Source organism: Corapipo altera, unplaced genomic scaffold (assembly GCF_003945725.1).
Source record: "Corapipo altera isolate COAL_440 unplaced genomic scaffold, ASM394572v1 24b, whole genome shotgun sequence".
Lineage (NCBI taxonomy): Eukaryota > Metazoa > Chordata > Aves > Passeriformes > Pipridae > Corapipo > Corapipo altera.
The window spans coordinates 11,104,136-11,124,581 of record NW_020884888.1 but is presented as its reverse complement, the minus strand read 5'-3'; the positions used below and the strand labels follow the sequence as shown (position 1 = coordinate 11,124,581).

General features: G+C 39.6%; 1 protein-coding gene across 11 annotated transcripts in view; it reads left to right on the top strand.

Annotated features, from left to right (window-relative positions):
* The window catches only part of IKZF1 (IKAROS family zinc finger 1), a 109,374-nt gene that overhangs the window by 72,550 nt on the left and 16,378 nt on the right, over positions 1-20,446 (top strand). For 9 of the 11 annotated variants that reach the window (XM_027643993.1, XM_027643991.1, XM_027643990.1 and 6 more), the window contains 2 exons: positions 16,563-16,622; positions 18,668-18,928. In XM_027643993.1, coding sequence (XP_027499794.1) covers positions 16,563-16,622; positions 18,668-18,928 — 321 coding nt within the window. Of the gene's footprint in view, positions 1-14,460; positions 14,515-16,562; positions 16,623-18,667; positions 18,929-20,446 lie in introns of all 11 variants that reach the window. The other 2 variants (XM_027644001.1, XM_027643992.1) reach the window with 2 other exon arrangements.

The following is a 20,446-nucleotide window of genomic DNA, read 5'->3' as shown; positions in this document are numbered from 1 at the left end:
CCACTTTGCTACTAGATCCTAGTAAAATTGGTATCCTACCATAGGCTTATTGTGGCATTAAGTAGAATTCTTTTTCTCCTTGCTAAACAAACTAGAGAAGTCTGATATTGTTTATTCTGCAATTGCACATTGGTGAATCTGTACTTTTGCTGTACAGTTTAAACATTGCTAATAAGCTCTTTCTTGTGTGCAGTGAGACTGATTTATACAGTACATGATACAGCCCTTGGTGTTAAGGAGACAATGCAAAAATGTTTTTAATTTCTAAAACCTTTTGTAATTAATTTCTTCTCTTTAATATGCCCTTTGAAATAGCAATGTATTTTCCAGCCAACAGGAGCCATTTATTCCCTGTTCTCTCTTTTACATGTGTAAATGTACACATATACACATATGTACATACAAATATGTGTCTATCAGCACACATAAAATTATGTGCCTGCAAAAACAGGTTTCTCGATGTTTATGTAAAAACCTAAAACCCATCACATATATGCAAAAGAGCATTTATCTTGAAAGCAGAGCTTTTCATTCTTTTTAAGACCTATCAGACACATGCTATAAAAATATTTTTTTCAAATCTAAAAGAGGAAAAGGTTAGTTCCTGCTAACTTGCTTGTATCCCTGTAAGAAACCTAAGTGTAAATTCCATTTGGGAAGTGGGCAGCAGCTGAGGAAGATCTGCTTGTACTCGTTGTGGCTTTTATAGTCTGCGTAAAGCTGCTGGGCTAAGTCAACTCTGTAGGTAGATGGGGTCATGGTACTAAAAGGACCACCAGGGAGTTCATGAAAATAGGGGAAGACAGGGTAAGGAAAGAGAAACACACACTCCCTCTCAATCCTTCCTGCAGTTATTCTTTGCCAGAGGCAATGCCCTTAAGAAGCTTTCCTGCCTACCTCTGCCAGCTCAGCAGTGGAAGGGTACATGGGCTCTCAAGACCCTCCCCCACACTTCTTAAGTGCTATTCCTCCTTGCATTCAGGTGTTTTATTCACTTAATTTCTTGTAGTGTTATTCAGGTAAGGTCTGTAATGGAGAGACAGGGAAACATTGATGAAGTGTTTTTTTCCAGAAGATTCTTTTACAGTCCTGTACCAAATTTAGGATTGCATAATGAAGCTTTGGGGGGACATATGATCCTCAGAGCAGAGGGATAGATGGCTGATGTATTGAAATAACCTAGTGGAAAATGCAGATATAATATCTTGTATCTCTCATTTGAGATACAGCTTTCCATTAAAAGTGGGAAAAAAAGTGCATGCCTAACTCAATAAATTTCTTAGAGATGTTTCAGTAGCTAACAGAGCTAACAAATACAAAAACATGGTTAAAAGCGCCACTGTAACAGATGTAGTGATGCTACATCTGCTCTTCTGTCCCAGAAAGAGACAGTGATATTCAGGGAATCTCCTTATGCACATCGTAGGGAGCTACAGGTGAGTGCAAAATACAACCCCTCATGAAGGCCAGGATAGTTGAGCACAATGCAGTCCCTGGCCTTCTTGTGTGGAAACTAGCGTTTGCTGTGCAATGGTCATTTTTTTCACCCCTCTTTTTTACCCTCAGTGAGACAGAGCACAAATGGTTATATTAGTTGCCTACTTCCTGAGAACACAGTGATCCTCACGTTCTGGGCTGCGGGTTGTGCTTTCATGTTCAGGCCTAGGATGGGAGTTCATCAGATAGCCATAGGCAGCTCTAGCAAACAGCACATTTGCATCAGCAGAAGCAAATTTCACCAGACTTGCTGGGAAGATTTGCTGCAGCATGCCACGGTCCTGCACTACTAACAGCCATTGCACATTTATTCAATAAAAAAGATGACAACAGAAAACAAAACTTTTAACATTTCTCTTCTACAGACACTTGAGAAGCACCTTACCCTTAAGATGTAAGCCTGTGGTTCGCATCACCTTTGCTGGGACTCCGTGCTGCAACTCCTTTACCTAAATTTGAGGTAAAGGAATTTGAAGCTGTGGATGAGCTATTCTTCATTTGTCCTGGTGTCAAGGAGAGCTCTTAGAACTGCTCTGGGGCAAGAGACAATCCTAGTGTCTAACAGTTTCCAAGAGTCCAAAGGCCTTCAAGTAGAATACTGGGATCACTGGGATTAGAGTGTCTTATGTGCTCAGAAATGCTCAGCCATTATGATTTTGTCTTTTTGTGTTGGACAGGTCAGACTTGAGTTGCTCTCTTCTAAATGAACAAAGCATCATTCATTAGTCCAAAGTCATTTTTTCCCTGGTTGCTGACCAGTTTACCAGGAAAAGGTTGATTTTCTGAATACCAAGTCTATACACTTACTGCAGCCTCTGACAAACCTACCTGGCCATGACCTGACTTAACCTGCACAGCCTAGAAGCTCAAACTGTATTTCTGGGTGTGTTTCTAAGTGGTAGAGTTAGCAGGATTTAATTTCCTTTCCTGACTTTGCTGTACTCCACGGTGCAGCATGGCCGCGGCACAGATACCAAAGTTTACCTTTGCTAATAAGAAGCAGCAACTAATGTAGAGCTGCTGTGCATTTTAATGTGGAAGGTTTTTCATGTTTTCCATTTGTCTTTCTCTTAGTCCAATCATGGTGTCTGGATGGTAGTATGAAATTTAGGTGCATTATGAATCCTGGATTGAACAGTGCTGATGGTCTCTCTCTGGCTTGCAGGAGTTGCAGCTTGGTAGTTCATGGGAAAGAAGGTTTCCTAATGTGTAATGGCATGTTAGGGCACATATTTGGGTGTTTCTGTGCTGAGAATCCATCATGTTTGGTGAAAACGCAATGCAGTGTCTTTTCCTTTGGAATATTTTAAAAGTGCTTTAAACACAAGCTGGGCAGATGCTTTAAAAAGGATTATTCCAAGTAAAAGGCACTTACACTGTCCAGGGCATGCAATTAGGAGCAGAGAGGAAGTTTGACAGAAACTTTGCCTGCTAGACATTTTCAAATATTCCATAAATGCTGAGATAGCAGGAAATGCCAACACTGAATAGATCATTAACCCTTATGGGAGGCCAAGTTTTGATCACCCTCTGAATGCCTGACATCAGTTTTCACAGCACAGACCTTTTTCTAGTTGTGTGTAATTGTGTCCTCTGTCCATTTTAGCTCTTGCTGTTGGTGTAAGACTGAGAAGGGGATTGAATTAAGCTTTGGATTTTTCTGCCATCTTTTTTTTCAATTGTTTTGTTGTGGTTTTTTTAATCTCTGAATTTATGTTGTGGCACAGGTTTCCTGGAAAAGGAACTCTGTTGCTCTAGACACTGCACAAACACCAACAGCATTCCCCAAAGAGTTTACAATCTAATTAAGGCTATATATACATAATTGATTAATTAAACCTTACAAGTCCTAGCGAAGGTAAGTGTGAGTTAGGGCAGAATGAAATGTAATCAATTGTGCTGTGGAATCTAAACTGTACATAGTATTCTGGAGACCAGAGAGCAAATATATTTTTCTGATAACTGCAGCAAAAAAGTCTGTTTGTTCTTCCAGGGTGCAGTGGAATTGGTTTGGTTCAAAGTACTCAGCTTTGTTTTAAACCTCATGTCTTGAAAAATAAGATTGAAAAATATAAAAGAGGTAAATGTAAATAAAGGAAGGATTTGATGATTGTACATGAGGGAATAAAATAAATATTGTCAGCGGATGATTAGATCATTTGGGGAATCAGGAAATTATTGATTTCCTGACTTCTAGTTAGTCTAGATTTTAGTACAGAGAAGCAATTCACTGTATCACTTGGAGTTTTGGAAAAAGGGGAGAATTAATTTCCAGCTCTGTGCCTCATTTTTACAGGGACGAGTTGTGCAAGTGCAATGAGTGAAATTCCAGCCCAGTGCTGGTGTGACAGAGAAGTGAGTGAGGCTAGTCCTGATAGGCTGAGTAGCTGAGGATAAACTGGGGAGATAAGCCCAAATGTAGGGTGTCAAATCCATACTCTTGTCCAGGCTTTTTTTTATGCTGAGATGTTTGTGAGGATTTTAAAAAACCACTGTAGCAATTTGGTTCTGGAGTGACATTTCACATCTCATAACTGAACATGTATGAGAAGCACTATGCAGCTGAACTGGAGATGACAGAGTTTTCAGTTCTAAGTCATTTCCCACATAAAAGGTACAGGCTGAGCCCCTTTCTTCTTTCCTTTCTCAGACTACTTATAACTTATGCCATACTGGCTTCAGTGTGTAGGGAAATTAAAAACTGCTTTGGATATTAAACAGCTTATGCTTTCTTTTTTCTTGAGGTAGTTGCCTTTGGGATTTTTACGTCTCTCTTGGAACAGAGTAAAGGGGAAAAGGCCAGCTGAGGAAAAAGATCATTTCTTTCCTGCTTCTGCATCATGAGTCTGAAGAAGAAAAGTCTACTTTTGACCTTGAGCAATCCTGAATAAGGGAGAACTGGCTGAGGGTTCCAAACATTTGATATCCAGTATTTTATGGGTGTAACAAAGGTTTATTAGGCTGGACAATAATTCTACCTTTGTATAATTCTGGAGGACACATCACAGCCTGTGGGAAGCATTTTCATAAATACCTAAGTGATACAACCTTTTGGACAACTGCTGCTCCATGGTCCCTAGTCACCTTCTGTGGGACACATGCCAGGAAGGTGACCAGTGCATGGACAGATTTCAGCCTTATGTGTTAGAACACTTGAGAGGCATTTACCTGAATATAAGAATCACTCTGACCAGCAAAATGGCTTTTGGGTCCCCTGTTAGAAAAAAGGGAAAAAAAAAAAAAGAAAAAAAAGTCTTATCCCTGTTAAAAAAGAATTGAAAAATGTGCAGATAAGGAAGTAAGGGCACATGATGGATTAAGCATCTTTCCCATGGCCACACAGGAAGTCTGTGACTGAGCTAGGAATTAAACCTAGATTTTCTCAGTCTGCATCCAGTGCCTTATCCCTCTTTGAGGTCATAAAGTTCTGCTTGTTATCAAATTCTCTGTAGGCTGAAGCAGAAGGTTACTCTTTGTGAGACCAAGAATTATTAAAGGATAAGTACTATTCATAATTGGTGAGAAACTGAGAATAGGACTGGATCGAGTATTACCCATTTGTATTCCTATTTAATGTTCTCTTTTTTCCAAATTTACATCAGCAAAAAATTCCCCTTGTGGTATTGCTCCTTGACCAAACTACTTGTGCCTTTCCTTATGGCTAGCGTTGCAGTGGAGGCAAATGCTTAGCTGTTTCCAACTGTTCTGGTTTAACAGTAAGTAACATTATGACTGGCTTGATAGAAGATTATCCTATTTCTGCCTCTTTTGCTTGACATTTCTCATCTAAAGTCAAATAGAAAAATTACATCCATTTGTGGAGAACATCCATATCTAAGTTCTCTCTTGCAGTACTCATTTGATTTGACAAAACATTATTTCTTGAACTTCATGGCTGGCTTTGTCTTTTGAAATGCTGAACTACATCAAGAGGGGCTCCACTGAAGTGAAAACCAGACCAGAACTAGTAAAGCCAGAAGAAGGCAGGTAATGCCCCTCAAACCTGAAATATACACCAGCCCATCTCTGTACCAGGTAGGATATGACAACCTAGACAAAACCATCATAATGGTCATAGTTCCTCTTACAAACATGTACTGGATATTACACAGTTTGGTCACCCTGCCATTTTTAGAAGAATAATGCAGTGTATAAACTCTGCCCTTGTAAACTAGAGTATTGGTGCTGTATCTGTAGGGAAGTGGAAGAGCAATCAGAGCTGTGGCGTGGGACATTCGGTGGAGGTCTCCAACAGTCATTCCATCTCAAGAACTGTTGCTGTTCATGAGAGGAAACTCCTAACTCCTTCCTACACATGTAGCGTCACCTCTCCTCTGTCCCACACATTCATTTTAGCTGAAGAACTAAACACTGATCATGTGACCCAGAAGATACTTTTTAATTCACAGATAAATGGTAGGGAAAATAGCTGAAACTGTTGATATTCTCAGTGCAAGAGTATTTCAAAGGAAGTGAAGCCTTACTAATGCCCATTTCTTATCACGTCCTAACAACCTCCTTTGTGGGGGAATAGCCACAAATGGTTTTGAGTGTTCTTCCAACAAGATAGCTTTCATGCAGTGATGAAAAATAAATATACCACAGTACACCTTTGTGTAACACTCCTGTCTTCATCTACATGCAGGATTTCACCACTATCTTTGTGAGAAACTACAAAATTCAGTTAGCCACCAGATAAGATAAAAACTGGAGCTTGACTCAAAAGGGATGCATAACTGTTAGTGTTATGATATTTAGAGAGGGTCATTTCTCAAGTTTGTACTTTCTACCCAGCCCTTTATCAGACAAATTCTTGGTGAAAAGTCCCTGAGAAATGGAAGAGTGTAAAAAGCTGGTGTTCTTGAAGAGGTTCATGTTCTGCTTTGTATCTCCTTTGCCTGCAAATGGAGAAGAGAAAATTTTTCATGTGAATCTCAAACGCCTTCTGCTCCAGCCAAGTTTCATTCTGAACAAGCGGGACAGAACAGTACATGATCTCAGTGGAAGGACTTCCTAAGCTGTCTGCTTCATCCACTGCCAGCCAGGCAGGATTGCCCAGTTAGGCAATCCCTGCTCTGCTTTAGCCAATTTCCTTCTGTACTCTTCCATCCCTGTTCTCCACAGCTGCCTCCAGCAAAAATGACCATTGCTTAATCTGCCTTCTCACCCTGAGGCTAAGCATTTGGAAGCCTTTTCTTCATGTTTGACCTCCCTCTTTTCTTTCAGAGATTTTTTTGAGGAGTCCCTTCTCTTGGTTGATATGAAGATAAGGAATGGGCTGGTGGTTAGTTCAGGTGTGGAGGAGTCCAGCTGCACATAGAGTGGGACAGTTTGGTAACTGTCTTAAAGTAGGCAGGAAAGGGAATACACATGAAATGAGTGAAAATCAGACAGGAATAGCAATCTGAAAGATTACTGCAGAGTTAAAAAGGCCAAGTCTCTATATTTTTTCTAGTTTTAAATTTTTTTTAAAAAGCCACTAAGTATAATTCCTGGTCTGTGCTTCCCTTTCTGTCACTTCTCCATAATTCTTAGCATTTCAGTTGGGCTTCTGTCTCTTGGCTGCTTCCTCTTTTCCTGCTTTCCTATATTTCATTATTTGCCTTTCTTCCTCTTAAAGTACTTTTACAACAGAGTGAGGAGGATGTGGAAATGTTACAATGTGACACACAAACTGCAGTGTCACAACTGCAGCTCTTTGGTTTCACCTCCAGGAGTGCAAAGAAGCAGGTCAGGGTGGAGAGGCAGGAGTAGGAGGCTGAGTGAAGGAAGGGAGAGATTTAAAAATAGGGAAGAGAAATGGCAAAAAAATCAGAAAGTTTCCATCTTGGTAACTTGAGATAATGGCTTTCCGCATAGTTAAAGATAATCCCAAACTGAACCATCACTGTGTCCTTGAACACAAAGGAGAGATGCAGGTAGTGCCAGTCAAGGGTCTCCCACAATAGTACTGCAAAAGATGAGATATAGCCATGACACGTTTCTGAACTTGCCTGTAGAGATGTGAAAACTGAGCAGATTCTACACCTGTATTGTGCACAGTTCATAGCATTGTCCCTTCAAAACAACAAACAAACAAATAATGGAACCTCAAAGGAGAAATTATTCTCAGGGCCCATTTCTGGATGTGAAGTAAACCTTTGGAATGTGACCTGGATAAAAATGAGAAGATGCTGTAGCTTTCTTGAGATATCAGGCAGCTGGAAAAAGTCACTCCTGGGAAGTTTGCTCCAGCTACTTCCTAGGACACCCATTACTTAGAGATGAATCTCCTCTCTTCTCTTTCTCCCTCTCCCTCTCTTCTCCCTTTCCCTCTCCTTCTTTCTCTCCTCATTTTTTTTTTATTGATGTCTGAGGTCTCTAGAAGCCTTTCAACTTGATTGATTTAAATTTACATCATAGCAACTGGTGTCAGCGTTGCTCCAAACCTCTAGACCATAACAGATGCTAAGGAGATAAACAACTGAGGGTTGGGAGGAAATGGGTAATATGTCCAGACTGCTGTGTGTTAGTGGAAGGAGTTAGAGGAACAGTAGATAAAGGTTTCCTGTTAAGCTGGACAAGGGGGAAGCTGTGATGTTTCTCAGCTATGGCTGCAACTGGACTGAAGTTCACAGCATTTTTGGTGTTTGCTATTTCTCCACTCCTCCTCCCTCCCCCTGAGAAGCTCAACCTGTCTTAAAAATCAGAATATTAATAAAAGTCAAGGAGACTTAAGCTCCAAGATAATTTAGATACTTCAGAATTGCTCTCCACTGCCATACAGTTGCTTCCAGCCTGTGGGGTGTTGCAGTGGACCAAGGATTTCATAGTCTCCCTCTGCTGCAGATGGGAAAACAGTAGCTGAACCCCCTCTGAGATTTTAAATAAGAATATAGCAATACATGTCCTTTTTGTTATCTGCTTCTCTACTGATCATCTTACAGGTTGTGTCAAACAGAGTTTGTGAGGAGCTAACAAATGCCTGCCTACACATGCATGCTAAACCAGAGGGTGCTCCTGAGGTGACTGGATGTCCAGGATTGGAGCTTGAGACAGTGGTCTGATTTCTGAGTGATCAGCATTTTCTGGGGTGATCTATTTTTTTATAATCTAATTTCATTAGCGTCTGAAGTTGGAGAACCTCAAAATATTAGTTGCTTTTGTAGAAATCTGTTAAAGATTTATGTTAAAGTAATTGGTAGGCATATTGTAATGAGTGAAAGAGTTTAGAGAAATTTCAGCAGTATTTGAACACTAGTTAGACCATATTAGGTTATTCTCTTCTATACTCATCCAGAAATAGAGGCTTTGATGAAAGAATTTCTGTGGTCTGAGTTATGTAGGTTTCTCACATTTATAATAGTCAGTTTTGGGCTCCTTATGATAATTTATTCAAGTGATGCGATTGGAGACCATTCGGTTCAACAACTATTATTTTGAAAGCCTTTTCCCTTGAAGCTCTGCCAGCAACATGTTGACTTGGATGCTTTGTTGATCTATCCATGTTAAGAAAACGGTTGCATTTTCATGTAAGATAGTGAGTGATACCTACCTTGGTGATTGTGACTGTCTGAAGATTGTGATCTTGACTGTGTTTCCAGTGAGTTTCAAATATCAGATTACTCATTCAAGAGAGAGGTAAAGTAATTTTTAAACACCTTTTACGCTCACCAGCCTAAGATGTTGCTGAGGAACTGTTCAGAGTTTGAGGAAGCTGCACCTGAGCAGATTGCCATGTTGGTCTTTCTCCTCTGGACGCGTAATGATACCTGCACCAGAAACTCAACCAAACTTCAGCTTGGAGTTCTCTTCAGCAGCATAGTTCCTTTCTGGTTTTGGAGATACACTTCAGGACAGGAATAGGGACTCCTAAATTCAGTAGTTTCATAACACAATTGAGGTGTGCTTGCAGAGCAGAGCTAGGAAGTTCAGGTAGGATGCTGTTCCTGATATAATATCTTTTATATATTGAAAATTCTTTAATCTGAACCTCTGTCATATTTTTCTTCACATCCTTCAGAGAAACTGAGAGTTTTTTTAATAATCTATCCTTATTTTTGAGTCAGCTTTTGCAGAAAGCTAGTGAAATCTGGGTTTTTCTCTTAGCATTGTGTTCAAAGACCCAATACAACACTATTCGCCTTGCAGTTGTTCGATGCCTCACAGTAGAGGCATCCAATGTTGGAGTAACTTCTCATAGCACTAATATGGCTAAGGTTGAATTCTGTTTGGGAAAGGGGAGGTGTACTTGTTTTTCCTGAGGTAAAAACAAGAAAACAGCAAGCATGAAAATAGTAAAAAATGAAGAAAGACAAGAAGTCTCTTAAAAATGTGTGCTAAACTGAGTTTGTAGACTTTCAGAATGATCCAAATCTCTGAGTGCTTGAGAGGCTGCCAGCACCGCTTGGAGTTTCTTGCCATTTCAACACAAGAGGACTGATTGCCTGAGGGTACTCCAGGTCCCTGTAGCAAAGCATTGTCTGGATATATGGTGGAAAAGAATAAATTTTGCCCTGAAATCTTTCTCCTCAGGAGCTACCAGGTATATGCACATTGAGAGAATTTCTTTGAGACTTATGTCGAGCAATTTATGCCTCTGCCCCAGAAGTCGTAGATTAGGATTTCCTTTCCCTGGACTATTGAGCACACTATAATCAAGTAAACAGCATTTTATATTGCAAAACCTTGGATAATATTTATACAAACACAAAAAGAAAGATCTTCAATAGCATCTAGAAAAATAACCGAGAGCTCAGGGTTAACAGACCTAAAACAGGCTCTGTACCTCAGCATAATTTTCTTTACACAGTCCTGAGAGAGAACATCTACTTTATCACTCATAAAGTGATGACTATATTTGATTTGCTCTAAAATAAACTTTAAAATACTCAGTATCCCTGGGTTTTTTCCCCTGTGTCTGATGAGGGGGACACAGAAGACTCTGCTCAGCAATTTGTTGTCAGAGTAGTCAAGATAATAAAATTTTCATAGTGTATTCCCTCTCAAGTGCTGAAATGGCTAAGTTCTTCTCCATTTCAACCTCTCAATGGACAATGTACAGCCTTGGCACGGCATCCAAAGGCACTTTCCCAAACCTAAACACAGCTACTTTGTCTAATTTTAGATCTACTGACCCTTTGACAGCTGAGGAACTACGGACACTTGTGAAAATGTTGCCCAAGGCATCTTCATGGTACCTAAATGGTCCCTGGAAAAGTCCCTGTGGCTGTTTCACTGATAGCAAAGGCGCAGCACATTAGTTGTTAACATGGATAGACTTGCAAGAGCCTGTTCCTGAGCCATTCCAGGGATGAAATTAAAGACACACAAGCAGCTCACTGAACTGGCACATGTAAAGATTAAAGTTTGCATGGAAGGGCTAACTTTGCGTTCAGGGCAGGGCAAATGTAGGTGCTCTGAAGCAATAGACAGAACAGTTCATCTCCTTGCCTTTCCCCAAACTACACAACCAAGGGCACTTCACTGATCCCAAGTGGTAGTTTTCTTGTGCAGGGTAACAATTGTTGCCTCCAGCTGGTACAGGCCTGACCAACACCATCTTTGCGTGTTCAGATTTCACAGGCTCTTTCTCTTGATCAGGCAAGCTGGAAATTCCCCCTCTAATGGCAGTTCACATTAATTATTTGTAATGATCACCTTAAGTGTGTTGCTGTTTTTTAATCGAGTTTCTGTATTTTTTTAAGCCCTTTGCTCTTTTTAGGGATTCCCACAGTAATGCCCAGGTTAGGACAATTTCCAGCCATGACAGCATGGCTTCATGGAATACCCTGGCTGTCTCTCCCATCTGTGAGGAGCTTCTTTGGTCTGCCTGTTGAATCTCAACATAGTCATTCCTCTTCTCCAAAACACTGTTCTTTGCAGGTGCACACTTCCCCCCACGTCCTTGCAGCTGCCACATGCAACTGCCTTTAGATAGAATTTTGTTGCACCCATGAATTTCACTAAAGCATGCTTTATGGAAGGATTAGAGAAGAGAGATACCTTAAACTTTTAGAATATATCTGAGGCTCTGTTGTTCTTGAGTGACTGTTGCTGTGTGGGAAAGAGCATGTCACCATGTTTGTGCCTGTAGTGTTGCTGGAGAATGCAGTCTCAGCATGTAAAGCAAGAGTATTCACACAGATACACCTGTGTGAGCTGAGAATGTTTTCATATATGGTAGTGTTTTTACCTCAGTGTTTTCCCTTGTTACTTAAGGTTACTTTGCTTTTTAAAAATTTCATACTAAAGGCCCTTCTGCTACTTCCTCATCCTTTAATGCCCATGTTAAAAAAATCTGATAGAAACAGAATAGACAAAGACTGTAAGGATGAGAATTGTTGTTCTTACCATCATTTGTCAGCAAATTTTTCTCTCCAGTGTGAAAATCTTCCCAGCTTGCTTCTCAAAGCAGAAAAGTGTCAATAAAGCCTGTTACCAGCAAGTCTGCAGCAGTTCCCTTAGCTTCTCCATCATGCAGCCAGTAAAAGATATAGAGAACTTCGAGCAGAGGAACCATGGGTTACACATACATGTGGAACTTGAAAAACAGGTTTAACATGGCATTTTTTGATAATGCTCTTTCTCTTGCCTTTAAAACTTAGTTTTACTTGTAGTTCAGATGTTGAACATCAAGCAGCCAGGTAGTTATCAGTCCTTGGGAAAAACAACTTGAATCCAGTACAAAATGTACCAGCAAGTAGCACATCAAAGACAAGAAATATGAACTAGATCAGCCCCTTGTCTTGGTTACAAATAGTTTCCTGCTGAAACACAAATTTAGAAAGATATATAAAAGGCACCTAACTTCAAGTGTATAAGTATGTTTGAGGGCATTACTTGAATCTGTCTTTGTCTTTCTGTCTGTCTTTACTGGTGCTTTAGAGGATTCCTGCAGGTAACTAATGGGAGGCTACTGGGAGTCTGCACAATGAAGCAGAAGTCACTTTTTGTACCTAGAGAGAACATTCTCTGTTGGTTGTTTTGTTCACTTGTTTCCGTTCTGAACAGTTCGATCTCATTTCAGCCCCTGGAAAAAAGGTGTTGATGTGCTTTGCAATGCAGTGAAGCACAGTTCCCTGCTCCTTACTGCTGAGAATGAGCTGTGCATGCTGATGGGCGCTGGTGCTGGCACACTGGGTGGACACCTCCCCACAGCCAGCAGCAGGGAGAAATAGCAGTCGTGGGTGATGGCATGGGTGGAGCTCCTCACACCAGTTGTCCCATGGGAGATAGCTTATCTGTGCATGCCAATGTTTCTGGAATAATATACATTTGATTGAAAGCCAAAATTAGAGTAGGGAAGAAACTGGCTGCCAAGACCTGATTGGCACTTGGAGTCAAAGGAAGCAGCATGGACCCTGCAGGGAGGATCTCCTTATCCGTCAGCACCAGTCTGCTCTACCTGCAGGTGTGTCCCAGCAGTTCCTGCTACTACTCTTCTTCCTGTTATTTTTGTTACCCTTTGAAAAGTCTTTATCTTTCAGCATTTTACACAGAGAGGCACCACAAATGCTTGATTAATAGGGCAATGTAGTGCTATTTGTAGAAAGGAGAGAGCAAAAAAGTAATTTTAAGAGCACCTCAATGTCTGCTTTTTCTCAAACCAGTTAGTTTGATCAGTCCCATCTATGTTCTGTTGTGTCTTTTGAATTATACTGGAAAAGGCTGAAGCCACTGCATAACTAATTATGGTTCCTCTACCCAGACTTTTGTTGTCCTTTTTCGCATCCACATGATTCTTCATGTCCCTTCAGAAGCTCATAAGGGAAAGATACTATTAATGGAAACATAATTTAAGTTAAAGAATTGGGTTTGTTGTTGTCAAATCATGCTGGTGAATAATGACTCCTTAAGTATTCTGTGGGCAAACAACTTGGATTTCTGGGAATGGCATCCTCCAGCTGCAGCGCTCTTGGGTGTTGAAAACAGAGCTGATACCACAGTAAATGACCACAATGTAAAAAGGAAGGGGCAGGGTTTGAATTGCAGGTCCATAGCCAAGTGTTAGACTTTAGGTACACTGTAACAAACCCGAATAGCTGTTAATGTTTTCTTATATCAGAAATAACAAGTGGAATTGCTGGCAATATTCTGAGTTTTGTACCTATGTAAACGAGAAGAGATCCTCTCTGCATTTGTTGACACATGTTAATATGCTGAGGTGATTTATTTTGGCCTGATAAGCTTTTTTTCATCTTATTCTGCCTTTTTAGCAACATTTTCTATCATTTGTTAGAAAGATGGTGCTAAAAGTTTTTTCTCACTGTAACAGTGATAATGTACTGTCCATATCAGTCAGGTATGATTGCTGCTTGAATAGTTAAAGTGCCTTCATAAGAACTCTTGTCGGACTTTAAAGCTACCCTTTAAACAAACATCAACTAACATCAACAAAATACTTCTGGCTTGTCAAGTGGGCCATTCAAACAAAAAATTGCATGCACCCAAACTGTTTGCAGCAACTTGAAGAGAGATCTTTCTCTGCTGTTGGCTACAAAGTACAAGCAAGACATTGCATGGAGCCAAAATCAGGTCATCTGGGTTATTTTAAAAGGAAGGCTAAAGGATAACTTCTTAAAGGCAGGTATATATGCCACAAGATACAGTTAAGTACCTACTAGGATAAAGGGTCAAACCTCACTACAAGTCAAAGGGAGTAAGGGAACTCTCTATTGTTTAAATGCCACAGAAACTTCAGTGTGATTTCTCTTTCTCTGTTACTCTCTAAATTTCTTTGATAGCCAAGTCTCTTGCTTTTTTCTCTTTAAAAATCCCACTGAAGAAGAATATGACTTGTGAGGTGAATGCCCCCTTCCAAATGGAATTTTGGCCCAGGTACTTAGACCTATGCTGGTGCAAAAGTCTCACAAAACTGAAAGGATTTCACATCTGAGAGGGAGTCCCACAGCTAGAAGAGAAGGTAAATTGGCAACAGATTGAGAACAAATTACTAATTCTTCACATGCCTCTTTTTTCCAGCTGCCTATTTCTCTGTCCTTCGAAAGCCACCCTCTACGTCCAGTTTTCCAGGAGGTCTGTTTGGTTTCTCCTTTCTCCTCACTATTGACTCTTTCACTCATTGCAAAACACCTCCCTTCCCTCTTCACATTGCTCAGCTCTTTCCGGGGAAGTGTGACTGTCTCCTCGCATATCATCCTGCCTTCCTGATTGTCCTAGCCTGAGTCTGGTGTGAAGCCAGCTACGCTGCTCTTCAGTGATAAATTATATCATCTCCCCCTCCCCCTTTGACATATCACTTTTTTTTTCTAAGACTTGAATAAACCAACTTTAGCCATAGAATTTAGACCAGTCTTTTTAACATAAATTTCAAATGCTCTTCAGAAAATCCTGAGTGAAGTTTCCAGTAAACATCATAGAGCATAAGAGTATCCTACTTTTGGGTACTTTTCCACAATCTGAATAGGTGAAAAGGCAGTGGGGGAGAGCTGTCAGTTCAGCGACACCAAAGCACTCCACACTCCTTGCACAGAAAAGTGGGTTTGTGTTAAACTCCCCTGAATTGCAATAATGTGTACAAAGGAAGTAAAATCCAGAGCCTTTTAAGGTCACCTCCAACCAAATTGAAGTAAATTAATTAATGAGTAATTTCTTAATGGTGTTAGAAGAGCCAGTGAGAAATTATTACCATGATTTATTATAGAACTAAGTAATGTCTTCATGTGTGTATATAGATGCAGATGTGCAAAGAAATCATTTCTACAAAGACTGTATTGAGTAACTGTTTGAGAAACCTGTACAAATGCTGAGTATGTTCTTGATCAGTGCATCTGAAAAATATGATTCACGGGTATGTATCACATCTTTGTACCTCCCCACTGTGGCAGGAGAGGGACAGGAATCTCTCTCACAAAAGAAGTAGAAAACACTGTTATTTCCAATATAAGTCCCTAGGAAAAAAAAAATAAGAAAAAGAAAGTATGCTCTGCATTCCCATTTCTTATTCAGATTTAATAAAAGTCCCTATTATTTTTATTGAAATGATTTCTCTCTCTTGTTGTGTCTCCTGCATCAGTGGGGCTCACTTTACTAGTTTTCACATAGCAGACATGTTTGCAAGAAGTGTTAAGTTTGAACATGGAGATATTTTGTTTGTTAATTAGACCTGTAAGATTTCAGTGGGGACCCAGGGTGTGTTGGGTGGCCTCACTGTCCATCAGCTCTCACTGGCAAAGTGAACTCTTCACCTGAACCAAGCTCCTACCATGAGCTGCACTGCCAAATGGATGTGCTTGTAGGGCATCCTGGGTATCCGGCCTGGTCTGCGTGGGGACATTCATTGAGCAGTAGGGCTGCAGCAGTCCAGGGGCACAGCTGAAGAGAACTTTAGTGAAGATTGACTGGATCAATATCCCTATCATTGCTTATACCAAGTAATGAACTCCATCATTACCTGCATCAGTGTGCCCAATGGCATGTTAATTTATATGTGGCTGCTCATAATATGCAGGGTATAGTATATTTGTTTTTTGTAGATACATTGTGAGGACAGACCTTAGAAATACAAACAAAAAATATGCCAATATGCACAAAAGTATATATATGTAAAATTGCACCCCCTCTTCTTCCATTGCATAAGACCAGCAGGTGTGAGAAGAAAATAATTCAGTTTCACTTTTTCTAATAACAGAGACTAGAAACAAGAATTTATAAGAAAGAGCATATTGGCAAAACATAAATTCTGAGGAAACTGCACTGTGGGGACCTGCATTGACCCTTTTGAGACACGTTAGCGAAAGTTTCTCTTGACTTCAGCAGGAATTAATATGCTAGCCAGGGGAATACCCAAGAGACATGCATTTAGAAAACATGATAAAACTTGTTGGCTGCTTTGGAAGAAAAGGGCATTTTCACAAATGGGAATTGTTCTAGACAAGTCAGGATTCCCCCTGCCAGCTGTCCTGCTGCTGTTCCTCCTTCATCCTAAACTACTTGTGTTGCTTCTGTGATGGTAGTTCTGTCTTTCTCCTAGGTATTTATCTGATAGCAATAATGCCATCTTCTTTTATATTTACTGCTAGCAGTACCACAAACCAGCCTCTTGTTTGCCTTCTTTATTGCAGCTGCATACGGGGCGGAAGGCTTTAGGGACTTTCATGCAATAATTCCCAAATCTTTTTCCAGTAAGTATACTGCAAACTCAGCTCACTACAGAGCATTTCCATCTAGTTCCTATTTTTATGACTTTTGTTTGTGTCATTTCACTTCTGAATAATGTACTGCATGTACTACCAAAGAGCTTAAGTAGTCTGATCTTTTGGCTTTGTTCACATGTATTTTGTTTTAACTTAATAGAAAATCTGCTTCAAAAGCCACCTTCTCCAAATCCCTGTCAGGCAAGGAGCTTATAACTGTTTTGCATAAATATGTGTATTTATTAGTTGTTATTATTATATTATATTATATTATTTATTTATTATTATTAAAAGGGAAAAACTGATGTGTAAATTATGGAAATTTTGCTCAAGCCAAATAATTCTTTTGCTTCTGTTTACCATGGTGAAAACAGCAATATGGGGTTGTAGTCCACTAAATTTGCAGAATTGCTTCTCTTCAGCCAGTTATGCCATCTTTGTAAATCATTGTTTGGTCATTGCTTTTTTTTTTCCATATGGCTACGTTATTCCCCTTTTTAGAACATATGTTTTAAGGGAAAACTGCTTATTATGATATGCGCTTATTCTGTATTGCATATGATTTCTATTAAAAATGCAGTGTCAGAAAAATCATTAAAATGCCTAGATTGATAGACTTTTTAAAACGTATCCAGTCAAGCAGTATTCAGAAATGTGAACACCTTTAGGCTTCTGTTTACCAGTAAGATTTTGAGTTAGATACTCGTCAGTCACATCCATGCAGTCCCTCTGGGACACGTGGGAGGTTGCAGGGTGTATCAGAGAAGAGTTTGTCAAACCTGTCCCTTTCAAAGGAATATCAGGGTCTTTAATGCCCTGAGGTAACTATTGCCCATAGCTTATTATTATTACAGCACCACTTCTGAATGAGGCTACCATGAAACTGCCATTCCATAGAAGGAAAAGACCTGAACTTTATTGGATAAAACAGACCAGCTTTGGTGTGGGGTGGAGTGAAGGAAGAGGTTTTCTACAGTATGGAAAGTAAGACTTTGGCCAATGAAATGGCCTTTTTCAACCTAAAGAAGTATTTTTTCACCAAAATTACTAGATCAGAAAAAAAACAGAATTAACAGCAAAGATTGCTTTTTTTTACACAAAACATCATACAGTCCTGTGGAGAGAAGAACAATGAATATTACCATGAACTAGTCTGAATCTTGGCCCTTTTCCTTAATGTTAAAGTTTGCTGTGTTCATAGCCTCTGTGTTACCACATATGAGGCTATGAAAAAATCACACCCAAATTCTTCTTCTGGCTGCAAGCAACTGTCACTTATGGGATTATAACACAAAGGATTTATCCAATAAAGTCATAACAATTCCCCTGCCCACTTTTGTTCATTTGACTGGTTATTAATAGTAGCTCATGGCTGTGGAAATCCTCTCCTATTACTCATCAATCCTAATCCTTCTGTCCTAAAACACAATTATCACTCCTCTAATTTCCTGCAGTGCTAGTTCTTGCTCTTAAATTCTTCCTTCCATCCTTCTCTGCCCTGGTTTCTTTATCAGTGTTTGTACTCTTTACTTTCCCATTGTCCTTGCTTATCCCATAGAATTCCAAATATTTGGATTCAGTACAACACTTGGGATCTTCCCAACAAGCAGAGAATGTTGCATTTTCTTTTCATTTTCATCCATTGTCTTTGATTACTTACTTTCACAATTGTTTCTGACAAACCCCTGTGAAGTGGATTCATTTTAAGTTTCATTCCAGTTAGCCTGAATTGTCAAAATGAAATCTATAAATGCAAAAATCTCAAAGTGACCTAGAGACAAACTTGTAATGTTGTTTGGGTTCCCAGCTACCTGGATGCCTCGTATTTGTTTTACTGATATTCACTGTTCATTGCTACATGTGTTACAAACTCATCACATTGCCCATAGAATTTTAGTTGTGTTCATAGCTCTCGTTGTTCAGATATATTGTACATGCTGTTTAGAAGTTAACCCCTTTCATGTGATTGTTTATTTGCCACAATATTTGTTCTGTAACAAAACTGAGTGGCATCCTGTATTGTTTTTTTTCAGCTGGTAATATTAAAATAGAGACTCATAGTGATGAAGAGAATGGGCGTGCCTGTGAAATGAATGGGGAAGAATGTGCAGAGGATTTACGAATGCTTGATGCTACAGGAGAGAAAATGAATGGCTCACACAATGGCCCAGGCAGCAAGGCTATGTCAGGAGTTGGAGGCATTCGACTTCCTAACGGAAAGCTAAAATGTGATATCTGTGGGATAATTTGCATCGGTCCCAATGTGCTCATGGTTCACAAACGAAGCCACACTGGTAAGGCCTGACATAGTTTTTCCTTTAGTTGACAAGAATTGGCCACATATTAGTAACTAAGACTTATTTTCTGTATCATGCACATGTTGCCTCTTGTAAGGTAATACAGCATTAGAGTCTATTTGTAACTCAGTTATTTTGGTACACTCTTTTGGACAGCACAGGAATTAGGACGACTTCTTCATGGAAGTCCATCTATTGGGCTAGAAATTGTGCTGTTTTTTTGGTTTGAAGCTACAAAAAAATCAATTAAAAAAAAAAAGGTAAAGAAGATGTGTAAGTCTTGTTTAATTTCTAAGAAATCTCTAAGAATTGCTGAAGACAAACCCATTCGTTGAGTTTAACTCTGAAATTGACCCACCTGTAATGTTTCCAACAAAGCAACAAAGCTCATTATGGATCAGTGATTGTGAAAGTGACTGGTAAAATACATGTTAGGAGAATGGTTTAATTGTATGTCCAATGTTTCATGGAGTAAAAACAGGTATTGTCACTGGTCAAATCTGCACTAAAGGGTTTCCTCTGACATGCTAAAAGAGACACAAAAAAAAGACATCCACAGGGATGGCTTTTCATTATACAGTGCTGTAAATTTCTTGCCTCAATTTTCTAATTCTGAATAGTCTCAGAGTCCAAAAATGAAGAGCTGAAACAAATGAAGAATTAAAGACCAGGGTGAGTCTCACCTTGCCTGATATATAAGCTGTCTAAAAATTAGACTTCTAATCTAAACTCTAATATCAGTTGAGAACTGAACTCTAGTGTTGTGCCATACAAGTTACTTTGAAAATAGAGTATTTAGCATTTTTTGCATGAATATTCAAATGAGAGGGAATTTTAAAATATTTTTAAGGTAAGAACAACCTGTTTGATAGTTAGATTCCACTGAAATCATTGTGCCAGTAAACACATGGATACTTTCTTCCTCCACATATCCACAGTCATGCTTAAACAACTTCCCCAGAATTACTAATGCTTGAGATTAGCAGAGCATTTTTGGAGTTTCGTGGAGAGGATCCAGGAAGAGACCCTGAGTGTTGTCCATCCACCCCCCCACCTCCCCCCTCCCCGCCCAGTGTTACTGTCTTTCATTGTAACTGTGTCTGTTCAAGCTATGGAAGGGTGGGATCTGCTAATGTAACGTGGGTTAGCCACCTTCAGAATCAGTACTGTTACATTACCTGCTTCCAAGTACTCTACACTTCCATGTGAAAAATCCCTCTGTCAGAGAAGAGCAGATAATTATCTTTATTGGAAAAGCCACAGCTAGTTCTCAGAACAGAGGCTGTAGCCTACATCCTAGATACAATAAAGTGCTTGATGGTTGATTGTTTTCCTTTTTTTTTTTTTATTAAATGTTAATATGATCATTTAGAAGTTGATAAAATGTGTATGAAAATTATTTGTACATTTTTAAAAAGACCCATGGGCTTGAAAGGGATGCTGTAGTAGTTGAAACAATATGTTGCAACTTAAAATGTACTTAGAGGTAGAAGTGTTCATGCTTGTTTAAGCAGA